The 25,816-nt window shown below is 40.5% G+C and overlaps 1 protein-coding gene across 3 annotated transcripts in view; it reads right to left on the reverse strand.

The window, feature by feature from the left end:
* The window catches only part of PIP5K1C (phosphatidylinositol-4-phosphate 5-kinase type 1 gamma), a 326,185-nt gene that overhangs the window by 12,145 nt on the left and 288,224 nt on the right, over nucleotides 1-25,816 (reverse strand). For 2 of the 3 annotated variants that reach the window (XM_089687401.1, XM_089687402.1), the window contains 2 exons: nucleotides 19,702-19,776; nucleotides 7,016-7,099 (listed from right to left, as the gene is read on the reverse strand). In XM_089687401.1, the coding sequence (XP_089543527.1) occupies nucleotides 7,016-7,099; nucleotides 19,702-19,776 (159 nt within the window). The remainder of the gene's footprint in view (nucleotides 1-7,015; nucleotides 7,100-19,701; nucleotides 19,777-25,816) is intronic. The other variant, XM_089687403.1, reaches the window with a different exon arrangement.

Here is a 25,816-nt window from a genome sequence, read left to right on the forward strand (position 1 = left end):
AATTGTGAAAAAACCAAACATTAAACTATTAAATAAATGATCCACTAAATCTTGTGATGTTTAAATATGAAAATGTGTCCACAAATGAACAAAAACAGTCCATGCAATAAGGTGAAAACGACACTCAGTGTTCTTCACTTCTAGTGCTCAAAAAAAGAAGAAATCCTCCAATGGCAGCAATGCCTGCTCACCTCCCCAACTCGACCCGCAAAGGGCCACAAGGCTATAACTCTCCTCCAGGTAATCCTTTGCTTCCAAGCAGCTCAGTAAGGAATCACAGGACCTCCACTCCACCTCCTCTCAAAAGTCATATAGGACACAAACAGAGCTTCCCATAGTGTAATACCGTTTATTTAAGACACTCCATATAACGTACTGTTTCCACTCACATGCGTTTTCTTAATGAAAAATGCAGTCCTCCTCATTCCCTGGGTGCATTCACATGTAAATAGGGAAACCAATATGGCCGCTGTGCTCGAACATCCGTCCCCACGTGACCGGAAGTGATGTGTCTCTGGGCTGGGAAAAACGTTCCGACGCGTTGCGTCACGTGCGTCGTGACTTCATCAGGGTACCCAATACCCCATCTATATTGCACGTTCTGTTTTCTCATTTGCTCTAACAGGGGTCTCAGGGATCTCCTTCTCCATAGAGTCTCTGGTGTTAAATCCGCAAAAATTTGAACAGTCAAATCTCCATATTTAATTAACGGTCTTCCCTTGATCTTCTTCCAAATCTCATTTTTGACCCCAAATTCCTGGAACTGTACAACTATATCTCTCGGTCTTTCCCTCTCAGTATCTTGTTTGAACTTTCCTATTCTGAAAACTCCATCCAGTTCAATCACTTCTGTTTCAGGTCTGTCTCTTATGGAGTTTAAGATTTTTTTAACTAGTTCATGTAATGTTTCCCCTTTTGCTGCCTCTGGAATTCCTCTCACCCTAAGGTTAGACCTTCTTTCTTTATTTTCTCGAATTTCCATCCTGTAGAACAGTTTTTTCTGGGTTTTCTCCAAATGGGTTATTTTTTTCCTTAGCTTATCTATGGTTTGGGCCTGGGTTTTAACTTTCTCCTCTGTTTCTTCCATTCTCGTTAGCAGATGCCCTAAATCGTTCCGAATTACTGTCATTTCATGTTTTATCGTTTTCTCCAAACTTTGGAACATTTCTATCATCTCCTTCTTATTCGGTGTTTGTAGTTCACCATCAAGTTCTTTTTGTCCCAAGCCATCCGCTATTTGTTGGCTACAACTGCTGTTCATACCCAGTGATAGTCTCGGGCTGTTTCCTGAGCTAGTGTCCATTTCCCCTTTGGCGCTTGCGCCTTGGGCCCTTTCTGGCGTAATGTTTCCATGTGATGTAAATTTCTTTATCGTGCCTGATTGAGACCCTTTGAGCCCTGCTCCCTTAGGACCTTTATTCTTCATATCCTCTATAAGTCTTTTGTCTTCTATATTCTCTAGATGGGGTTATACCTCTCCTCTATGGTTTGTAATCCAGACAGGTTTACTGAGTTTACTTGTGCTCTCCTAGGGGAACGTGGGTCTCTTCTCTTCTGAACCCAGGGAATCCTCCCCTCTCCTCCTTAACCCCTTGTTCCCCACTGTCACTCAGGAGTCCACTATACAATACAATAGGCCCCCAGCAGGTCTCACTCACCCTTCTCTTCCCCGGATGGTGGCTCCAAGCTTGGGTGGAGGGTCTTCACAGCAGCTCTGTCCTGGGGGGGATTCCTCTGGGCTTCCAACTCTGTACCTCGGTTTTTTTTTTTTTTGCCTCTGGGCTTCGTCCCAGGGATGCAGGGTGGGTCTCCTGGCGCTCCCGGGCTCCCTGACCCAGAATCGAAGAGTCAGCTGGCCGGGGGCCCCAGGCAGCAATAGACCGGGGGCTACAGACAGTAGCCAGCCGGGGATTATGGGCAGTAGTTAGCCGGGGGTTGAGGGCAGCAGAGAGCCGATAACTGTAAGCCGGCGTCTCTCCGTCAAATCAGGCGGCCGGCCGGCTTTCTCCTCTCCCAGAGAGCCTCCGCGGCCGGTCACACTCTCACCAAGGACCGGAGAGGCCGGCCCATCACTGCGACCCCCGTCTGGCTCCCAACTCCGGCTCTCCGGACTCCACTCCACGGCCCTCCAGACTCCGGTGAGTCGGCTCCTAAGGGTCACCAGGGAGGTCAGGGAGCGGTACCTAGCCGAAGGCTAGTGCCGTTCACTCCCCACAGCTGCCATGACCAGGCTCCTCCCTCAGCCGTCTGATCCTGCCTTCCACAAAGCCAGTGTTTTGTTATCCTGTTGACACGTGTCCGAAAATACTAGTGTCTTGACAAGGGAGGTGTTGAGAATATGGGATGGGTTGCAAAAAGCTATAGGCTGGGAGTTTAATTCACTTTTGAGCCCCCTGGTGGGGACGGATTCCTGTCTGCCAGGGAATGATAATATAGCAGGTAAATGGTTTAGAGATTGAAATGCACGTTTAAGATATATTTTAGTTAAGGGGAAGCTGTGTAAGTTTCAAGAATTAAGGAATAGAAAAGATTTATTTTTTTGCATTGGATGAGTTCAGATATTATCAATTAGGGCACTTTGACTCAACACTCCCTCAGCCACTGAGGATGACAGAGGATATGCTCCCATTTGAGTCATGAGACAGCTTGTAAACATGTACTGTCCAGAATATATAAAACTCTCACCAAATTGATTGGATCGGAACCTCCTATATTCTTAGAGAGATGGGAAAGAGAATTGGGTACAAAAATGGATGAGCAACAAAAGCATAAAATGTTTAGACTGATGGACAGGGTGGTAAATTTGAACACGGTGGAAATTAATTACAAATGTTTGACAAGTTGGTACTGTACACCAACTGTTGCACATAAATTAAGGGAAGAGGTTTCACCATTATGTTGGAGGGGTTGTGAGGAAAGAGGGACTATGTCGCACATATGGTGGGAGTGTGTAAAAATTCAGATGTATTGGCAGGAAGTAGTTTTATGCACACAGGAGATTTTGGGGATAAGTATTCAAAAAGATCCATGGGTTTGTCTACCAGTTTGTCTACACATATAAAAGGTAATTTACTATACCATCTAATTAGTGCCGCTAAAGGACTGATTCCTAAATTTTGGCAGACACAGGATCCCCCAAGGTTTATAGATTGGATCAAGAGGATTGAGTATACAAACAGGATGGAGGCGTTATATCATATAGACGAAGATAGATTGGGAAAATTTAGAAAGGATTGGAGCAAATGGTACGCTTTTAAGTCTTCTGGAAAATATCTTGAAATAATGGGAGCCCCGGAGGCAGAAGTAGAGAAAGAAAAGGATTAGTTGGAGAGTTGTATGGGTGAGAGAGAATTTAGATCTCTGAATGAGGTATGTAGACAGCATTAGAAAAGAACCAAGAAAGACCTTAATGGACAGGGACAAGCATGGGTTAGGAAGGGATTGGGGAGGGAGAGAGGGGCGGGCAAGAGGTTTTTTTGAATTATTTAAGATGTGGTTAATGACATTGTGATGTAATATGTACTGAAATAAAACTTAATAAAAGATAATTAAAAAAAGACAGAATTCAGAGACAAGTGATTAGCAGTTATTCTTACTCTGAATGGTCTAAGGTTTTAATGGTGTACCCCACGGTTGTGTTAGGACCGTTACTTTTTAAACTATTTATAAATTATATAGAGTTTAGGAGTAAAAGTACCATTTTGTGTTTGCAGATAACATCAAGCTATGCAGTGGAATAACAGCTGGGGGAGTCAGTGGTTCAGGAAGATCTGGGTGTTTTGGTAGATTATAAAATTAATAACATACCATGCCAAGCTACAGTTTGTAAAGCTAGCAAAATACTTTTTTGTATTAAAAGAGGTATAGACTGCAGAGAGAGATACAAAATGTTGCCCCTCTACAAACCATTAATTCTGGAATATACAGTTCAATTTTCAGCACCTGTTAGCAAAAAGGATATCAGAGAACTGGAGAAAGTACAGAGAAGGGCAACCAAGCTGAGGAAAGTTTACCTGAACTTAATTTATTCTCTCTTGAGAAGAGGCAATTGGGGGGGTGTGACAGACCATGCATAAATACATACATGGTTTCAAACCTATGTGGATAGTATGGTCTCATTTTAGATACTCATCTGACTTTGAGTCCTTGGTCTCTGATAAAGTCCTAAGGCCCCCAACATTTTCGGGCTCTTCCCATGGTCCCCTTTATGTTCCCCCTCTACCTTTCCCCCTCTATATTTACTTTTTTCATTTTATTCATCTCTTTCTTGTTTTTCTTCTTTTTAATCCCCTCTGCTATTTTTTTTACAAACTTTATTGATGGGTGGTTTAACAGTCTTACACCTTCACCCAAATATTTTATCCTCAGCTGAACTGAACTTAGATGTTTGATATCCCACATGATGCATAACTATTTTATATACATCTGTTCTAACATTATACTTGTGCCCTATGCCTTGTGACAATTGTTTATCACTAAAGGTTTTCCTTATATTGTATTTTGTTCGTAATATTTGGGTTATTTGCGTGTCGATACATTTGTTTGAATACGTTTTGAATCTGTAATGTAAACCTATAATATTTTCTAATACTTAATAAAAAAAGATTACACATAAATACATATGTGATACATATAGTGAACTCGGTGTGTAAATGTATTCACTTTCAGGTCATAAGGACAAAGGGGCTTCGTTTACATCTGAAGGAAAAGATTTAATCTTACACTAAGAGCTGTGAAAATATGGAATAGACTCCCCTCAAAAACTAGTTTGGGCCAGCTCAGCAGATTGTTTTTAAAAGGAACTGGATGCATTTCAAAATGCACAAACTATAACTGGATACTAACATTAATAGGTAATAATGGCAGAAGTAGTTAATCCAGGGAATATCCAATTGCCTCCTGGAGGATCAGGAAGGAATTTTTTTCTCCTACTGGAGCATTGTGGATCATGTTTTATTAGGGTTTTTTTGGTCTTCCTCTGTATCAACTGTGGGTATAGGATTTGTTTTTCTCTATTGGTTGAACCAGACCTGACTAACTATAAAACCATTCACTTGGGAATGTAGGCTTTTCATGTTTCTCAAGATTTACCAGCGATATAAACAGGATATAACCCGCTGCTATGGATACATATGTAACTACTGGCTCAAATGTTTTATGCAGCAGATATTTCTTCAGATGGAGAGGTTACATAAAAGACAAAACATGACTTTGCAATTAAACCATGTTACTCACATTGCTTTACATAGAGGCTGTTTTAACTCTTTAATGCTCCATCTCTCATGTCACTGCTCCCTAGCAATCACTAAATAGCAGCTGAGAAAACTCAGGCTGGAAATATAACAGTTGAAGGTAAAATCGAATTTCTCTGGAAACAATTACGTCATTCACCTTCTTTCATTCACCTTCTTTCAATCAGCTGAACTATTATTTTTTCCATTAGATGAGGTTAGTCAATAGCAAAAAATTAAAGCAACTTTCTGAGCTGACACAGACATGTTATAGCATCCTAAAGGAACACACCCCCTTCATTTTCTTTTAGGGCAGAAAATTATGGGGAATCATTTCTCCATAGTTAAACACTGCAAAAAAAAAATTTTGTCTAAGGTTAATTTTTTTCCTTTCTTCCTCTGATTCTGTACGCTGGGATAATGTAGAGATCCTCCAAGATTCCTGAGCATAAATGAGAAACACTTCACATGCAGTCTCAGTCTACTCCAATAAACCACCTACCACATGTTTTATAGTACTATACTACAGTGACTATACTCTAAGTATAATATATAAATCATTTTTAATCAATTCATGCATTCCTGTGACCTTTGTATGTATGTCTGTGAAACGCATCAACCTTTTTTCTTTAAAAGAAAAAGTCTAGGTAAAATAGCAAAGGGTTATTATTGCTGTCTGTATCTTCCTATTTTGGTGTATCTCCCCTCATTTATTGTTCTGTTGTTAAATGTCAGAGAATAGGAAGTAAGGTGAATTCCCCTAGTGGGGTTGTTGAAAGCAATACAGTATTAAAAATGACCAAACCCACTTATTAAATCACTTCAAGAATACTGCCGTTGAAGAACACCCAACACCTTTGAAGCCTACATTTATGTAAATTCACATACGAAAAATGTAAAGTACGTGTGTCAATAAATACACTTGCTTTTCACGGGAATAGATTACTGGAAAGGGGAGACAGGGGGAGTTAAATATTCAGACAACAGACTTGAGCATTTCTAAAGTTGGGTATATATGCTGGATGAACAAAAAAAGAAAACAATCTCTCTGATTCCTGCATCCACACAAGCGATGTGGACACAGGGATCTCCCTCTTTGTTGTATTCTGAGAATACAGTGCAAAGAGCCCTCATCAGAGAACACAGATCAGCACTGCAACGGCTGATCAAATGCTGGTGTTACAGCAGGACTGTTTGACAGAAGCCAGTAATACCTGCAATGCCTTAAAGGTATATTCCAGGTGTTGTGTAATGGCAAAAATTCAGTCACCACACCTGAAGGAGCCGAAAAAGGCTTGCAGATATGGCTGAATGCTGGACTAATCTGACAAGCAAAGCCCCAAAACTTCTGGGTACTGTGTAAGAGCTTTGCCTGTGAGGACAATCTAGAATTTGGCCATATGTGCAGGTTTTTTGAGGATGTTATATGTATGTGTAGGCAATTCTAGTTGCCTGTACTTTATGCCTTCTGCTCATTTCCCACAGCAGGAAGTATATCCACCCAAAATGCAAATGAATCAGTAACATTTATATATCTAAATTCAAGACAGTAAACAAATCTTATGAGATTTATAGAGGAAAGTTTAAATTCTAATGTTCAAGATACTTTTAAAATACAAATGTTACTATATAATAAATGATCTAGTGACAAATATCACTAAGGCCTACAAAAATTAATATACCATTGACATTGTTTTAGTTACCCAATATATTAGTATGCTCATGTGCAAGGGGCTGAAGTATCAGTAAGACATAGTACAACTGCCATTGCTTAAGTAACTTACTGTGTCAATTTCTTCATCTGAGATGGCCTGGATCTGTGGTTCATAGTGGAGAGGAGAATAAACCCAGTTCTGGTCATCTGGTGGCTAAGCCAGATAAGAGTGAAAGCACCAAGGAAACAAGGAAAAAAAAAGACAGGATATAAAAAGAGCATTTAAACTTTTTTTTTATAATCAATCTTTATTAACATTTTCCGATGACATGAAGTAAAATAAACAAAACAGTAAGTCAGCAGATATATTTTAACTTGACAAAGAAGTAATCAATACAAAAAAAAACTCATATGACACCAGAGGTAAACAGACATCTTGACTAGAGATGAGCGAATCGAACATGACGAAGTGGAATTCGTTCCGAAGATTTGGAAAAATTCTATTCGCGACGAATCCGAAGATTAGCAAACTTCAGATGCACGAATCGAATTTTCCCAAAAATGGCGGCGACATGTGTGGCGACGGAGAAAATGGACAGAGAAGATGGGGCGGGGATCTCTGGGAAGGCGCGCAGACAAGGCGCGCTGACCCATAATGCATTCATGACATGTGATCGCATTAGCCAATCAGCAGCCAGCCAGCACTGTGTAATGGTGGAGCTATAAATCGCGGCCATCTTAGAATTCTCCATTAGCCTCCGGTCATTCAAGAGAGACAGACCTGTGTGTATTAAGGGACAGAGTTAGGGCCACAGAGACTTTAGGGCCACAGAATCGTTACTCAGGGCCACAGAATCGTTACTCAGGGACACAGAATCGTTACTTAGGGCCACAGCTATCAAAGAATCGAAAATTTAAAGTGACATACACCCTTTTTTTTTTTGGTGGCTGTCGTGCACAGTTGGTGCTGCAGTTTGCCAATTGTGCAAAATAAACTGACTTTCTGCTTCACAACCACTATTGTACGTTCAAAGAGTTAAATCCATTTACACGCCGGCTGGCGGTAATATTTTTTGGGTGATTAGTGCATTCCAGTGACACAAACGTACAGTTTCCAGCCAACGGCAAGCTGCAATTGACCGATTGTGTACAATAAACTGACTTTCTGCTTCACAACCACTATTGTACGTTCAAAGAGTTAGATCCATTTACACGCCGGGTGGCGGTAATATTTTTTGGGTGATTAGTGCATTCCAGTGACATAAACGTACAGTTTCCAGCCAACAGCAAGCTGCAATTGACCGATTGTGCTAAATAAACTGACTTTCTGCTTCACAACCACTATTGTACGTTCAAAGAGTTAAATCCATTTACACGCCGGCTGGCGGTAATATTTTTTGGGTGATTAGTGCATTCCAGTGACATAAACGTACAGTTTCCAGCCAACAGCAAGCTGCAATTGACCGATTGTGTACAATAAACTGACTTTCTGCTTCACAACCACTATTGTACGTTCAAAGAGTTAAATCCATTTACACGCCGGCTGGCGGTAATATTTTTTGGGTGATTAGTGCATTCCAGTGACAGAAACTAGAGATGAGCGAATCGAACTTGGCGAAGTGGAATTCGTTTAGAATATTAGGAAAAATTCGATTCGCACCGAATCCGAAAATTAGCAAACTTCGGATGCACGAATCGAATTTTTCCCGATCGGCCGATTTTCATCCCTTCTACAGCCGGCAAAAAGTGTCTCTGCAGAGAGCTCCGCTACTTCTGACAGTTCTCTGACAGTTCCTTCACATTTACAGCGGTTGAAACATTGTATCTATTTGTTTCCATTTAGGATACAGATGTTTTTATTCAGAAACAGATACAATGTTTCAACCGCTGTAAATGTGAAGGAACTGTCAGAAAACTGTCAGAAATAGCGGAGCTCTCTGCAGATACACTTTTTGCTGTACTGGAATTCTTCTTATTTTCATCCTTCTTCTTCTTCTTCTTCTTCATCCTCTTCTTCTTCTTCATCCTCATCCTCTTCTTCTTCATCCTCTTCTTCATCCTCATCCTCTTCTTCTTCTTCATCATCTTCTTCATCTTCTTCCTCTTCTTCATCTTCCTCATCCTCTTCTTCATCCTCATCCTCTTCTTCCTCATCTTCTTCTTCATCCTCATCTTCTTCATCCTCATCCTCTTCTTCTTCATCCTCATCTTCTTCCTCATCTTCTTCTTCTTCTTCATCCTCATCCTCTTCTTCCTCTTCTTTATCCTCATCCTCTTCTTCATCTTCTTCTTCATCATCTTCTTCTTCATCTTCATCATCTTCTTCATCTTCATCATCTTCTTCTTCATCATCTTCTTCTTCATCATCATCTTCATCATCATCTTCTTCTTCTTCATCATCTTCTTCTTCATCATCATCTTCATCATCATCTTCTTCATCATCTTCTTCTTCATCATCTTCTTCTTCATCATCATCTTCATCATCCTCATCTTCTTCTTCATCATCATCCTCTTCTTCATCATCCTCTTCTTCATCATCCTCATCTTCTTCATCATCATCATCTTCTTCTTCATCATCATCTTCTTCTTCATCATCTTCTTCTTCATCATCATCTTCATCATCATCTTCTTCATCATCTTCTTCATCATCTTCTTCTTCTTCATCATCTTCTTCTTCATCATCATCTTCATCATCCTCATCTTCTTCTTCATCATCATCCTCTTCTTCATCATCCTCTTCTTCATCATCCTCATCTTCTTCTTCATCATCATCTTCTTCTTCATCATCATCTTCTTCTTCATCATCTTCTTCTTCATCATCATCTTCTTCTTCATCATCATCTTCTTCTTCATCTTCTTCTTCTTCATCTTCTTCTTCTTCATCTTCTTCTTCTTCATCATCTTCTTCTTCTTCTTCTTCTTCATCGTGCCCCGTGACTGCCCAAATGAGTGAAGTGTGCGGTGATTCTAAGATCGACGGCACTCATCTGCATGTCATACTGACTGACAGTATTATTTCTCTTCCCCAGCAGACTCCAAGGGCATTTAAATTAAAGGTACAGTGTTCTGCACTAATATAAAGGCTCTCTGAAGCCTGAATTCGGCGAATCAGCCGAACCGAATTTTTGAATAATTCGCTCATCTCTAATCTTGACCATAGTTGCACATAAAACGGAATAACCATAACACTTAGAATTCCAATAATTCAAATAAAAGAAATAAGAGGAAAGAAAAAGGAAAAGAAAGAGACAGAGAAAGAAGAAAGAAAAAAAAAAAACATGAAAAACCCCATGTGCACATACTTGTTCAAATTACGAGCACTAAACAAAGAAGCTACCCAGAAAGACTCATGCATCTGGTATTTCAGAGGAGTAAATCATCCATCCTTGCCAAAAATCTTTAAATTTCTCCCCCTGACCTCTAACCAGGTGGACCCAACGCTCGGCATCCATTATTTTATCTACTTCCCGTTTCCAATCTGATAGTGTAGGGCATTCAGACTGTTTCCAGAATCTCGGGACCAAAGATCTAGCCGCATTTAGAAGGTGGGGTATAACACTAGGCCTGTAGGCCTTCATAGAGGTTGAAGTCACATGAAAGAGTAAACAGAGGGGTGATTGCTCCAGAGGGCCCAATGACAATTCTGTATCCATGGGAAAATTGCAGCCCAAAAGGGCACAATTTTAGGGCAAGTCCACCAGAGGTGGAGAAAGGTACCAAGATGACCACAACCTCTCCAACAAAGGGGGTTAGCGATGGGAAAAATTTGGGCCAAGCGGAACAGAGTCCAATACCATCGAGGAAGAAATTTATAAGAGGATTCCTGAAGATGAGAGCTGATGGAGGAGGAGTGTGCCATATTAAAAATCCTATGTATCTGCTGAGGGGAAAAATCAAGGCCCAGTTCTTTCTCCCATTCCTTCACAAAATATGGAGTTGATATGGAATACTCGCTCAACACCAGTTTATACATTTGAGATAATAAATGTCTAGAATCAGGAAGCGTGGTACACATACGTTCATACGCTGTAAGGGTCAGTCTAGAATGAAGTCTAGGGAGTAAAGACATAAAAAAGTCCTTCAGTTGGCAGTGTCGCCATGTGGCAAAGCGGAAGGTTCCATATTTAGGGAGCAATAGAGGGAAGGATAAAAAGGACACCCTCAGGAGCAAGCTTAGCACAAGAAAAATCCCCATCAGCACCCCATGAACTGAAAAATCTAATATCTTCCCCAGGGGAAAACAAGGGGTAGCCTCTTAATGGGGCCAGCGGAGAAGTCTCAGGAGCATACAACCCAGTCCCGTTCATTCTGTCAAACTGTCAGAGTAGTACGTGTCAGGGGAGAGGTCCAGTCGGAAAGGCCTTTACAAGTCTTTGGAACCCACGGGCACCTGCCAGATTTCTACCTGGCATTGACTTCTCTAAGGCAACCCATTGTTTAAGAATGTGTACCAAGGCCATAGCCTTGTAATACAGGGCCACATCCGGAAGTCCCACCCCACCCTCCAATTTGTGTCTCCGCAATATATCATATGTCTAGGATGTTTATCATGCCAAATAAAAGTAAAAAATGCTCTGCAAAGCCGTTTGAAAAAGGATTGGGGTAGTGAAATAGGTATGGTATACAAAAAGTACAATATCCGTGGCAAAATCGCCATTTTCAGAACATTTACCCGACCAAACCAAGTGAAGGGAGGAATATGCCATTGTTGCAAGTCATGCGAGATAGTAGTCAATTTACCGTAATTAAGGTCGTATAAGAGCTGAGTGTCATAAGATATCTGAGTCCACAGATATAGCAGAGTTTGTTATCAAAAAAAAAAGTTTTTAATAACGTGCTAGAGTACGAAACATGTCAGAAAGCTGCCCTCAGTGACCTTTTTTCTTCCACGTGGATACTCTATGCTGTGCATAACAGGAGAAGTCACTATACTCTATGCTGGTCTTCAGGCCAATTATATCTATACATGTGAGTGTTTATTCTTGTCATTACTTTACACTTAATAAAAGCAGTGTTGCACTAAGATACTCCTTTTGTATTTGGGGCTCTTTTCTTCTGAGCCTATCCCTAAGGGAATCGTCAGATGCATTTCAGAGCCCAGTTTTTCCCTGATGATCCTTGCTGAATATACTACACATTCCTGGATATCTGGTTGATAGGTTTGATGACATCCTGGTTGCTGGCTCCCTCCGGGGGTCTCCAATCAGAGTTCGGTCATTTAGAAGCCTGCCTGACATGCTGTGATTCCTGTCGCTGCTCGTCAGATTACCCGAGTCCAGATGTCCTACTTGGATGATTTCATTATCTACATGCGCTTAATATAGCGCTATCAGGTTAGTGCATCTCATTCTCACACTTACCACCAGTGTCACGAATATTGCCTTACGTCAGACAGACTGTCACTTGTCATCACCTTATGTATGGAATAATCGAACTTTTGGACGATTCTCACTTATATGTGAATTTAGGTGTATTATTAATCATATTTCATTCTAGCGCTGCATGCACTTTATTTATATTTTGCTCATACAATTTTATACCAATACATTTAAGTAAGTAAAGGTTTAAATTTTGCTGACATTACAAGAAACCTGAGAAAAATTAGAGATGAGGTTCAGGTTTGGTATTACTGTGGGTTTGAGGTAAACCCAGCATTTATAAGGTCTGCGGTCTAAGCAAATTAATATAGCAATCTGTTATAACCATAATGCACTGGCCTTTGAATTTAGGTCAGTTGGTTTAGAAGGGCCAATTATGGGGCCTTTGCTATGTTCCAGACCCCTCATAATAAAAGGGTTAGCTTTCAGCAGTCATTTGAGTGTTGGGGTAGTTTAGGAAGAATTGACATGGGTCATCAAACTCTGTAAAAGTTACTTACTATACATTCCTAATTAACTGTGGATTGCAGGGTGGTGGTCTACATATTTTTCTCTCCTCCCCCAGTTTTTTGTGCTTGTTTTCTTTTACTATACATTTACATATATAATTTTATTTCACACTAGGTTAAAAAACAGGGTTAGGGTATAGTGTTTATTTTTGGGCATGTACATTTTTATTTTATTAGATCATATTTCTTTATTTCAGGACCCAAAGCATACACCCGTTACTGACATAGGCAAAGTTGACCTTTGTTTGCAGCACGTCACTGCTTACATTTGCAGCAAAGTACCTTGCACTAAAGAACCACCTAATGACATAACTGGCTTTATTGTTAGACAATCCCATTTATAAAAATGTCAGACAAGTCTAAACAGAGAGGCAGATGTTCTGCATGTTGAAGTAGTAGGGGGCGAGCAACTTCTGCAGGACAAAGCAGTAGATGGACCACACCATCTAGAGGCAGGATATGATTGCATTTTCGATCTCAGCGGCCATGCTTTGCAGAGGTTGCTTAGTGACAAAGCCATCCACCTATTCCTCCTTCCAGACACAAAGCAGCCAACCTCTTCATCTTCCTTCTTCTACTGCTAATCTTTCCATAATCCTTCAAACTGGCAGTTGGTAGAATTATTTCATCACATGTTCACTAACTTAGAGCAAGAGGCTGATAAGGTCTTGAGCAATATTCCTCGTTTCAGATACTGAGAATCAAGAAATTAGTGCCAGGACCAATGATAGAGAGAACATCAAACAGGGAGCAGCAAAAGGCAGTGATGTTCCACCAACCAAGTGGGATCAATCGATGAAGAGGGGGTGGATGATGTGTCAGACCATCTGTGGATGCCACAGACTGGAGAGGGGGAAAGCAAGGTAGAGGCAGAACATCAGTAAGAGGGGATTGTGTCCAAGTGCAGGCGCAGCTTGCAGCAGACAGGAGACAGCAGCCATCCTAATCCATCCAACAGCATGGCTGGCAAGTACAGGCCACTATTATCCACAGAGCTGGTCCACAGAGCATTTTGGTAGTATTTTATTTTTTACAGTGCCTGCTGTTGACAGCACTTTTGTGGTCTACAGCTTCTGGCTGCAGCATATCAGTCATGGTAAAAGGACCATGCATGCGCAGGCACAAAGTTCAGTGGGAGCAGTACCTCGGTGAAACAAGTCAGCAGCAAGAGGCCCACACTCCTCCTCGTTCCTCAGTTCTTTCCACATCTTCACCTCACCTCTGCAGCCTCCAAAGATACAAATCACCCGTATGCCCAGCTTGGCAAATATGCAGGCTTTCCAGCTGCTCCTATACCAGGTTGTGGAATCAACCCCTTTTCCATGCCTCATCTCTAGACCATGCTATCAGCAGCAGGGCACACATGACCACAGATATATAATGCCATAAACATGAGCAAGGACACTACATATCCTTCATGGGGAATGGGGTATGACACTGGAGCTGATGGTGCCTCCCTATGTCTTGTATGATGATGACAGAGAAATCACTTGTACCACCACTTTTCTTCATTGGCCTCATCTTTCATCTTGAAACCCTTAGTTTCCCCCAAGCACCCCAGAACATATGCAATGTCGCAGGCTAAATGCTGCCATGCTTTTTTGTAGCTGCTATGTTTGCAGGACAGGAGCCACAGTGGACCACAGCTTCTGACAGCTCTTTAGGCCAAGGCCAAGAGATGGCTGACTCCATGCCATTTTAAGCCAGGCAAGGTTGAGCATGACAAAAGCACTCATCTTCTGATGGCCTTTCACAATGATAAAATTACATATACTGTACTGTATATTCCTGGCACATGTCCTCACTCAGTTGGTGTAGTGGCTCCTCATTAAGTACGTTGACTTCCAGAAGGTTCTTTAGAAGGGTTTGTGGTCACTTTAGGTGGCCATGCCCAGCCAGTATTACCAGCTCCTGCCACCTCTCCTGTACTATGCCGTTACTCTGGCACTGCAAAGGCACCACACAATGTTACAGCAGCTGCTAAATTTCCCATTTTAGCTGTAGGGAAAATCTTCTGTTGCCCCTTGAAGCTTGTGGCCCATTCCAATGCTCCAGCACTCAAAAATATCTGTAGCTTTTGTCTCTCAAATAATGCACTCTAATGTGTAGTACAAGACAGACTGCAATAAAACTCGCCTTGTCTTTTCCTCTTTTAAGAGGTGGTATCAAAAAGTTTTGAGACTAGTTTTGTAACACGCCAACAGATGGCAGCACAAGGCTGCACGCACAGTCACGGGGAGCACCAACCTGCATAAGTCAGTGTGCCAACAGACATCGTCCTGTGTACATGGGGAGCTGTGAAACTAGTGCTATTCTGACCACGTGCATTACCACGTTTGCTATGTCATCATGGACAGCAAGTTAGAACAAACAGCAAAAATGAAATTCTGCATGAAACTGGGCAAATCTGCCACTGAGATGTTTGACATAATTTGGCAAGTTTACAGCCATGCTGCAATGAGTCATTTGAGGTGTTTTGAGTGGCATGTGCGGTTCAAGTGACAAAGAACGTTACTGGAAGATGACAAGAGATCAGGAAGACCTTCAACAAGCTTAACCCCTGAAAATGCCTTCTTCCCGAAGATGAAGATCCAGCTCAAAGGTTACCGCTTTGACAACATTGTGGAGATCCAGCGATTTGCCCAGTTTCACGCAGAATTTCGCATTTGCCCTTTGTTCTAATTTGCTGTCCATGATGAAATAGCAGACGTGGTAATGCATGTGGTTAGAAAAGCACCAGTTGTACAGCTCCTGATGTACACAGAATGATGTCTTTTGGCACATTGACTTTTGCAGATCAGTGCTCCCTGTGACTGTGCGTGCAGTCCTGTGCTGCCATCTGTTGGCGTGTTACAAAACTAGTCTCTAAACATTCTGATACCACTTCGTATTGTGATTTAACCAAGCTGCTTACATACGGTCCAGCTGCTGTACAATATTTGTGACTTGTCTCTCAAATAATGCACTCCATTTTAAGATAAAACCTGTGTCATCCCTCACACTTACATTAACAATGCAGTGTGGTACTGTGAAAAAGCTTGCAAACTATTATACTTTTTTTGTTTTTGTAGCCTTTGGTCTGTTTTGGCCACTACTTCCATTGGTCAATTCAGGCCAGTGTTGTAGCCAGAACTACACAAAAAGTTTTTTTTTTTTTTTTTTTAAGGTTGAAAATAATTAAAATGTGGTAAAAAAAAATCAAAAGTATAAAGACAAAAACCTGCACTAAAGTGCAAAAAAACTCAATCACATAAAGAGACAGCAGCACTCACCAATACCCAGTTACCAATGTAGTAAAACAAACTCTGCTGCGCTGTCTCAGTGAGTTAACAAAAAAAAAAACAAATCGTATTGTACAAAAAGATCAAATTATTATCCCATAAAAAGTGTTAACGAAAAATGATTTTTCATATGTGAATCAAATACTTTGAATTGTGAAACAGAAACTCCAACAAATGTAAAGTCCCATGGGTGAATAAATAATCACACAGAATAATGTCACATATATGTGCAATTATGTGGGTCTTCTGTGTTGTAGGAATAAATCCAGTAAGCCTCCAAAGTAATAAGGCCACTTACCAGACTCCCCGATGCCAATATCAAGGAGGTCTAAGCAAGCTGAGCATTCCCCAGCTTGCTCCAGGTGGACAAACGCAGCTGTCTACGTGCTCAAAACTTCTTCAGGCAATAGATTCCAGTGCAAACAAAATCGTTAGCACTCAAAAAAGAAAGCACATGAAAAACTTAATAGTGTAGCATACTTTGTGCCTCCTTTATTTTAAAAGCAGGGTACTGTGACGATTGTGCGCAATAGAGACATGGACGCTGTACACGACAACCATCTTGTTCAGGTCTCAGCCATGTTGTTTTTCATTTACAATCATCTCTCTCTCTCCTCCCTCCTCTAGAAAATGGAATTTGTAGCTGTAAGTTGTAACAACTTCAAAAGAGCCTCTTATCTTAAATAAAACACAAACAGAGGGGAGCTCCAGAGCTGTAAACCACTAATTAGTCTTGTGCAGGATGTCTGGTTTTCAGGAACTATGAAAACCACTTTCCTCTGCCCTATCGTAAAACAATAACTCAGTCAGCTGTCACACATGACCTGTTAAACCCTTAGGGTGCTAGGAATGCAGAGCATACCATAAAACGTCCATTCCACATGTCACAATTTCACATACAGTTCACAGCATCCAACAGGACCTGGGCACATTAATATTAGGTATATATAGGTCATACATGACTGTGTTGGCACATAGGAGAGAAAAGAAAGCAGTCTCTTCCCTCCTGGGTGACAAGGGTGCACTGTGCTTGGTATCCCTGGGTTTGAAATATAATTCTGAATATTAATCTGCCAGTTGCTCGAATGCCACCTGCACATATTGGAGGTTATTAACATTAGTATGAAATTGTAAGGCGACTTGGTCAAAAACTTGGTGACCTCCTAGGACCCATCCCCAAACTGGATGATTGGTCATTTGTTCTCAGGCGACACCCCTTTAATATCATAGAAAAGGACTGACAGTCCTAGAAAAGGGAGCTCTCATTTAACATCAATCAAGAAACATCTAACGGACTTTAAAGCCAAGGCAACCTTTTTGCTCGGACAATTGGACTCTGCTAAACCAGGACTTTGCAAGTATTCTGCCTTCTTGACTCCTTTCTTTTATTTCTCTGTTGTTTTATTGCTCTCTTTATATCTTTGTAACATCTTTTTCTGTAAATATTTTAATTGTACCGTTTTGACCTTTTTAGTAATAAATCCTATTTTGAAAACTGTCTCTAAAGCCATTAATGCAAACTAAAGAATCCCTGTCTCTTGAAGAGTGCTACTGTATGTAATAATCCTCTGAACATACTTGTCTGTGGTGACAGTGTGTGGTACAGGCGCTTATGCTAATATCATAGTGTTATTGCTAGGATTTGTGAGTTTACCCCTTCTCAGTAAAAAGGTGGTGGTGGCAGTGTGAAGGGTTAATTACGTAATTAACCTAACCCAGTAACAATCGCTCCCAGGCTGCTGGGACATAGATTGTGGTCCTGCGAGCTGGAAAATCTTTGTGCAGGGCGCAGCTGAGAGTGACATTGTTACGCAAGTGACAGCGCGGTGCAAGATCAGCTGGTCCTTTTATCACGAGTTGGTGAGAAGGGCAGGAGTCGGGCGCCGCGTTTATGTGCTTTCTTAATTGAGTGCTGTTGATTCTGTTAACTATTGTCTGAGGACGTACTGAGTGTACAGATGGCTGCATTTGTCCATCTGGAGCTGACTGGGGAATGCTGAGTTTGCTTAGACCTCCATGGTATTGGGGTCTGGGAGTCCAGTATGCAGCCCTATTATGTCTTTGGTGGTGGCACACTGGATTTATTCTTACAACACAGAAGACGCACATGATTACACATACTGTATACAGTGGGGAAAATAATTATTTGATTCCCTGCTGAATATCAACCAAAAATCTAAATTAACAACATGATACAAATGTTTAAATTGAATTGCAGTTCAGTGAGTAAAATAAGCATTCAGTGAGTAAAATAAATACATTTCTACTTTTGCAGTCAAATTTGATAAAACCCCACTATATCCTTATATGTTCCAATTCACATAGCACATTTAAAGAAAAAAAAAATCCTAACTTTTAGATATTTCTCAGAGGATGTCATAGTTGACTGCAAGGTTTTTTGAATAATATTAGAGTGAGTTTGTCCCAAGTCTGTCCTCATTAACACACAATGCAAGAAGCCTAGCCTTTACACATTTAACCCTTTGTTAGGTCATTCAGTGTTCAAATCTATTTACAAGTAAGGATGATCTACCTGCACAGTACAGACAGGGTTATTTTTGACAAACACAAATTCCCAGCCCTGTCATAAACAAAGAGAAGTACATAGGATTTTTTTCTTGCTGGACAGTCCAGATTGGAGCAACTAAAAAAGATAAACTGCAATTCTTAATTATTTCTTTTTTAACCTATGCTATGTGAATGGGAACATGTAACAAATATAAAGTATGCTATCCCAATTTGGCTGCAAACGTGAAAATACACTTTAAAGGATAAGTTCAGCTTTAGGAGCATGTTGCACCCATATTTAGGGTGTACCATGTAACATGCACCTACCTCCTGCCATCAGCGCTCCCCCTCTGTGTGACAGCGTGATTGTGGCAGACATACTTGTAGTTTGAATGGGCTTTGAGGATGCTGCTCGGTACTCTCTTAATTCCTTCAGTCTTCCTCTAGTTTTGTAAATGGGGATATGGGCACAAAGCTAGAGGAAGACTGTGTAGGAGTCGACTTTGCACCCCCAATATGCTGATTGCATGTGCAATGCTCTTCAGGCTCCAGTAAAAAAAAAATAAAAATAAATACATTTTTTTTTCTACCTGCATAAAATATGTGCATTTATTATTTGAAATGAACCTTCAGAGGTACCTTTCAGTCATGCAATTTAAAGGATTTGTTTTTCCCATGTCACCCTCAAAAGACCCTCTACCAGCTGTACAGTACACTTTTCCATTTTTTGCTTTGTTTTGTTTATATATCCCCATGCAAATGGCCAGAAGTTGGTATCAAGATTCATCATTCAGACTTCAATGGGGTTTGATCCTAAGTTCGGGTTTTATGGACATCAAGCAGGATTTGATGAATCTCCCAAAAATCAAACCCAGACAGTTAGTAGTTGGTAAATATAAATATCCCTGCGAACTCTAAAAATATATATTTTGAAATCTTGCTTTTCCTTTTTAAATGATGAAATGCATAGCCAAATTGTGTGTAAGAAAAGAGTCTCAAAGAAAGGGACAGAGTTCTGAATTGTAGCTGTTTTACATCTACTTGGAGAAACAAAACCATTTTTTGACTTACACCATGGCCACATGGGCTCAAACTGAGCGAACACTGCATTGCTTTAATGCATTAGTAGTACTCACTCACAGAGTTAATGGATGAAGTGGCAGAGTGCATCTGACAGGGTTGGGGAGAATACACCCAATATCGCCCATCGTTGAACTGGTTGAAAGATGAGATGAAGTGATCACAAAGAATGGAGAGAATAAGAATGGAAGAAATAAGAGTGGATGAATTGACTCAAGAAACAGACAAATTGCTTAAACAGTTAAAGACACATATGGGAAAATGATGATTATTAATAATAAAGTTCTCCTGTTGGGTCTAAGGTTATCATTGGCAAAAGAAAAACACAATATAATTATATACAGAAGATCATTTTGTTTACAGGGATGAAAATGCAGGTAAAGCACAAAAAAAATTAAAAAATGAAAACATATAGCTATACACACAGAAGTCACTACAGCCGGCCATACATCTATTCTATCAGTTCAGCAGAGAACGGCTAAGATTCGAACCATCTATGGGTAGGCTGATTATGCCCAAAACGATTGTTGTACGACTTGGTTACAGCCAGCCTGTTGAATTGTTCATGCGATTATTGCCAGTGGGTATAGCTGCTAGCAATAATCACTGTGTTCTTCTGACAGGAACGGCTGCCCCCCCCCCGTGCCTCCCCACCGGGAAAACATAATAGCTCCTCTGGAGGGATTTCCCCATTAACACTGATAATTTTCTTTCCTGCAATCCAGGGTTGCAGAGAAGGACAACCAAACTGGCATGGAGGAGATCAACTATAAGGACAGATTAGCAGAACCAAATTTATGCTCTCCTGGGAAGAGGTGATTAAAGGCATAGTTCACCTTTACAAATAAACTGCCTATGCAAAAAAGGGGTGCATGTACATAAAAATATGCTGTGCAGTTTTGACCAAAGTTGAATAATGCCCTTGCTGTGTGAAACCTGACTGGAATACTGCTAGGACATTGCTAAGGACTGTTGCTAAGAGAAGCCTAGTGTTACTGCTCACCTTCACAGGACTGAGCTCTTTCTCTGATTCAAACCACCTCACATGGGCTCTCTCTCTCTCCCCTGATACAGTAGCTGTGAGCACAGCATCTGAGAGCTTGCTCCTGTGATGGCAGAGGAAAACAGTAACACTCTAATATAGATCTCCCCGAAAAGGTTCAAAATAATGGGCTCACTTTTTAGAGATTTAATATGGAAGAGGCAAAACGCTTTTATTAAAAAATGTCCACCCTGCAGCTACCCAAGAATTTGGAAGGGTCGGCATGTCCAAATACACAAATTAACTTTATTACCTTTCAACAGCAAAATTTAGTGGGTTGAGATGTAATTATTAGTAATGAATATTACTCTCATCTGTTTATCCATTCCTCTCCCAGTTAGAGGTCATAGCTAAAACACACAGGTCCTACCCTCTTATTGATACAAAGAATTTGGATAAAAAGAAGCCTCTTCTGCACTACGAAGGATACAACTCTGGCATACAGGGCATATAATATTTTTTACCAGACGTACACCAAAGATGTTCTTAAAATGCTGCAGATGCTACAGGCTGAATTTTTCCTGAATCAGAAGTTTTATCAATATCTACAATTAAAGTATAACTAAATTCAAACTTTTTTTGTGTTGGATATAGTGGAGAGGAATTAGAGCTGCTGTTGAGTATTTATTGTGGTCTGTGCCCTCAAAAATGGAGATCCACTCTCTTGATTTGTCCTGTTTTCCATTATAAAGTGAAAGTAAAAAAAAATACCCAAATTTTGGGTTGTCTTCAGGGCATTGATAGGGGGGACCTTTTCCAAGGGTGACACTAGTCCCAGTGGCCCGGCTGACAACCTGGGATATCCTCATCTGTTTCCACTATAGAACAGGAAGTGAAGGGAAATCACATTGGGACACATATGTTGGGTGGCACAGTGGCACAGTGGCTAGCACGTCTGCTTGACAAGTATCTTTCTCTTAATTTATCTAAAACATTTTCCTTTAATTCTACTTTAAAACTTGCTCTGATTTCCATAATATGACGCAGAAGCGGTATCCATCCACAGCGTTAATCTCCGTGCAGGCAACAACCTTTGAAAAGACCATTGAAAAACCACACCATCAAGACCAGGTGGTTAACATATCATTGCTCTGCAAAACAAGGATGGGTCACATCCATGAGATCGTATGGTAGAGGGTATATCTACAGTATCCCTCTCTCCTACTCAGCATTCCATTCAACTTTTTATTTTTAAACAAAGCAAATCACACTACATTGCTCCAGGTGTCAAGGTGGCCCTGCAGATCTCATCCATATGTTGTGGAGATGCCCCAAATTACTGTACTATTGGCAATCAGTGATAGATACTAATAACCAAACGTTCCATGTTACAGTTCCTCTGGAATAATTTGTGTGTTTACTTAGCTTGGTAAATAAAGAGGACTTTCTCCTAGAGGTATTTGGACATGTTACGGTTTATGGTAAATACGATAGTTGCCCACAAGTGGTTATCTTCTCACCTTTGATGTGAATGGAATAGAAAAATCAGGTTAAAGTGGAACCAAACTGCATCTGAGCACCACAACCTAAAAATGCTATTTGATTAATTTTTAATATTTAAAGTCACGCATCCATCCATGTCTCCATGCTTCATATTGCTGAGAAATCACTTTGAAAAACACCTTCCTAGCATTTTTGGCCACAGACACGCAAGGGCAAATGAATTATGTAGCATTTACTTCCCAGAATCCACCTGCCCTTAGAATAGGCATGCAGGCAGGAGGGTGTGCTTAGTTGAAAAAACCCCTCCTCCCCTTCTGAATACTCCTGGGATGTACATATTGCCTAGGACTGGAAACCAGGAAGTAACTGGAGAAATGTAAAAAATTAAAGTTTAAAACAAGTAAATATGATCGGCTTTCCTATCTATTTACCAATGCTCACAGCTTAAATATTAAAAATGGTCAATGTTGATTGAAAGAGTTTTGCTTTAACTCTCTATTGCCAAAAGAAAAACAAATGTTTCAATATAGGGGCTGCCTGCAAAAATTGCTAAATTATGGTTCCTCCGATTGTCAAAGCTGGGATTGGCACTCCTCTCATTGGTTACACAAAGACTATTTCTATACCCATGCCAGTCATGGACTTTGGAGCTAGAATCAGCAGAACTTCATACTTGGTATACTGAACTTCTCAAAAAAGATATCATGTATATGCTTACATATTTAACCTATGTATTTTGGAACAGGGCTAAAACAGAAGTGACTTACAATTGGCACTAGTGAGGGCCTTGTTTGAAGAGCATACAAGTGATCAAGGAACCTCTGAACAGATTGGCCACTGCTGCACTACTGGATGTGGATACTGCAAGTGCAGATACTAATTGGTTACATATTTACTGTGCTCCAATTGGAATGCATTTCTGCAGAGCTTGTGTGCAATACAATTTTGTTATTAACAGTAAATATATCACACATATCCCACATCTCTTCCCTGAAAAAGAGGTTCCCTATTAATACATTGTATATTGCTTAGCAAAAAGGCCATATACCTGTTGAAGTGTCTGTGTCGAGTGAATACAATGAAGTAAGAAGAGGTGACCATGGTAGCAAGCCATTGAAGAAGTAAAGTATACCCTATGTAATTAATATATGAACTAGACACATTATTGCCTAAAGGCATGAGTAAAGACTACAATCTTACAATATTTCTATATTGTGTATTTGGCCCTTTTTCTACCTGCACTTCTAAGGTGTGAATAACTTCTTTTTTAATAAACTACATAAATGCATTTCACCAATTTGTGTACAACTAGTGTAGTATATTTAATTTTAAAATGTAATTATTACTCCCATTACTTGTATTGATATGTAATATACACCCTCTGTGTGTTCTGCAGATATGTAAGAGAATAAAGAAATACCAAGTTTACCCCCCTGAAATGTATTCACCATAATGCTCCATGTGCATTTTTGAATATATATCACAATTCTGTAGTTGGTGGCTCTCAGAAGCACCCTAGACTGGAAGTGAGGTATTTGCACATCACAGACAATAGCATAATACGTGCCACTCAAAGCTGGCTGGAAGAAAGATGTTGTGTGACATCTTAATTCCTAGAATGGACTGTTAAAATAAATAAATAAATCAAACACAGGCCTTTTTTAAAATCCACTGAGCTGGCCAGAACCAACTCTTGAGGGAGTCTATTCCACATTTTTACAGATCTTACTGTGAAGAAACCTTTCCGTGTTTGGAGATTATATTTCTTTTCCTCCAGATATAAAGAGTGCCCCCTTGTCCTCTGTGTTGACCTCAGGGTGAATAACTCTACAATGAGTTCACTATATGAACCACTGATGTATTTATGTTGATCATATCCCCCTTAATCTCCTCTTCTCAAGAGAAAATAAATTCAGTTCCTTCAATCTTTCCTCATAGCTGAGCTCCTCCATGCCTCTTATCAGTTTGGTTGCCCTTCTCTGCACTTTTTCCAGTTCCCCAATGTTCTTTTTGTGAATTGGTGCCCAAACTTGAACTGCATATTCCAGATGAGGTCTTACTAATGATTTGTATCATCCTATCACCGCCTGGAGCACACAGAGACATCCGCTTCACGGTGTCCTCATGTACACAGAGGATGCCATCATGGCTGGTTTACTGTCCTTCCTCCCTCTCCCTGCATACCGCTCGGTGACTATTAAGTTCCTCTTTACATTGATTGCTGGCACATAATATATATATCATTGTCAAATACTGGGATTGTAATATGACCGCTCTGAGCGTTATGACCTTCACCAATATATGATCTCTTTAAGACCCTTCATTCGGGTTCCATTTGACAGGCTCCGCCCACAATTTTTCCTCATTGAGGGCATGAGGTGGGGTCTTCCCTACCATTTGGTCTCCTATTTATAGACCATCCACTTGTATAGCGTTTCAGCTCCTGAGGAAGGGAGCTCGACTTCCGAAACACATTAGCATTTTCCACTGCAGGATCCCCGCTACCTGGGACCGTTAATTGTGGCTCTCTCTGTTTGTACACCCATTGGTTTGTGAGTATCTATTTGTTTCAATACAATAAATGTCCTTCTTATCATGGTAATGCACGAGGATAGTGCACCCTCTTTTATTCTCTCTTTGCTAGCACCAAGACTCCCCTATCTTTGGAGAGCTGCACCTTAGCGAGTGACGTTATCCGTGATCCTGTGTTGTATGAAGATTTGAGGGATGGTTTTTAGAATATATAGGGGTAAAATAATATTTCTCTCTCTGAAGTCTATACCTCTTTTAATACAAGAGAGGATTTTGCACGTGTTATAAACCGCAACTTGGCATTGCATGCTATTACTAAGCTTGTGATCTACCAGAACTCCCAGATCCTTCTCCACCATTGATTCTCCCAGTTGTACCCTCCCAGTATGTATGATGCATGCATATTCTTAGCCCCCAAGTGCATAACCTTACATTTATCAATATTAAACCATTTTCCACATAGTTGCCCAATTAAACAGTGCATTGAGGTCGGCTTGTAAGTTGGAGACATCCTGTAAGGACGTTATTCCACTGCACAGCTTGGTGTCATCTGCAAAGACTGAAATGGGATTTTTAATCTTAGACCCTATATTGTTTACAAATATATTAAAAAGTAAGGGTCCCAACACTGAACCTTGGGGTACACCACCAACAACCCTAGACCATGCAGAGTATGAATCATTAACCACTACTCTCTGAATACGATCTTTTAGCCAGTTTTCTATCCATCATTCTAACAGAACAAGGAAGAGGAGCACTAATCAACTTAACACAAACAGGCTGGGCCCTGGCCACTGGCAACCAGCTTGCATATAATGGTAAAAACTCTGATGACAGTGCACACACTACAGCGATGCTCCTGTACCGGTGACGTCACCTTTCATTATATTAAAGCGATGTTTACGGATTCTCTGTTAGTGTTTGGAAAAGTACTAATTACTTACATACAAACCAGTGTCTGAAGCAGGCTATAAAAGAAATTCCATAATTTACCCAAGGATATACTTAACCTCACAGTCTAGACTTCTAACATTCTGGTATTTCATATGCATGAGCCTCTTGAAATCCTCGAAATGCACTGATTTAGTCTCTGACTGCAAGAATAAACAAAATTTCCTGGACAAAATTGGGGTGATTTACTTAAACTGGTATGTGCAA

This window comes from Staurois parvus, unplaced genomic scaffold (genome assembly GCF_062004578.1).
Source record: "Staurois parvus isolate SC_StPar_1 unplaced genomic scaffold, SC_StPar_1.0 ptg000425l, whole genome shotgun sequence".
Classification (NCBI taxonomy): domain Eukaryota; kingdom Metazoa; phylum Chordata; class Amphibia; order Anura; family Ranidae; genus Staurois; species Staurois parvus.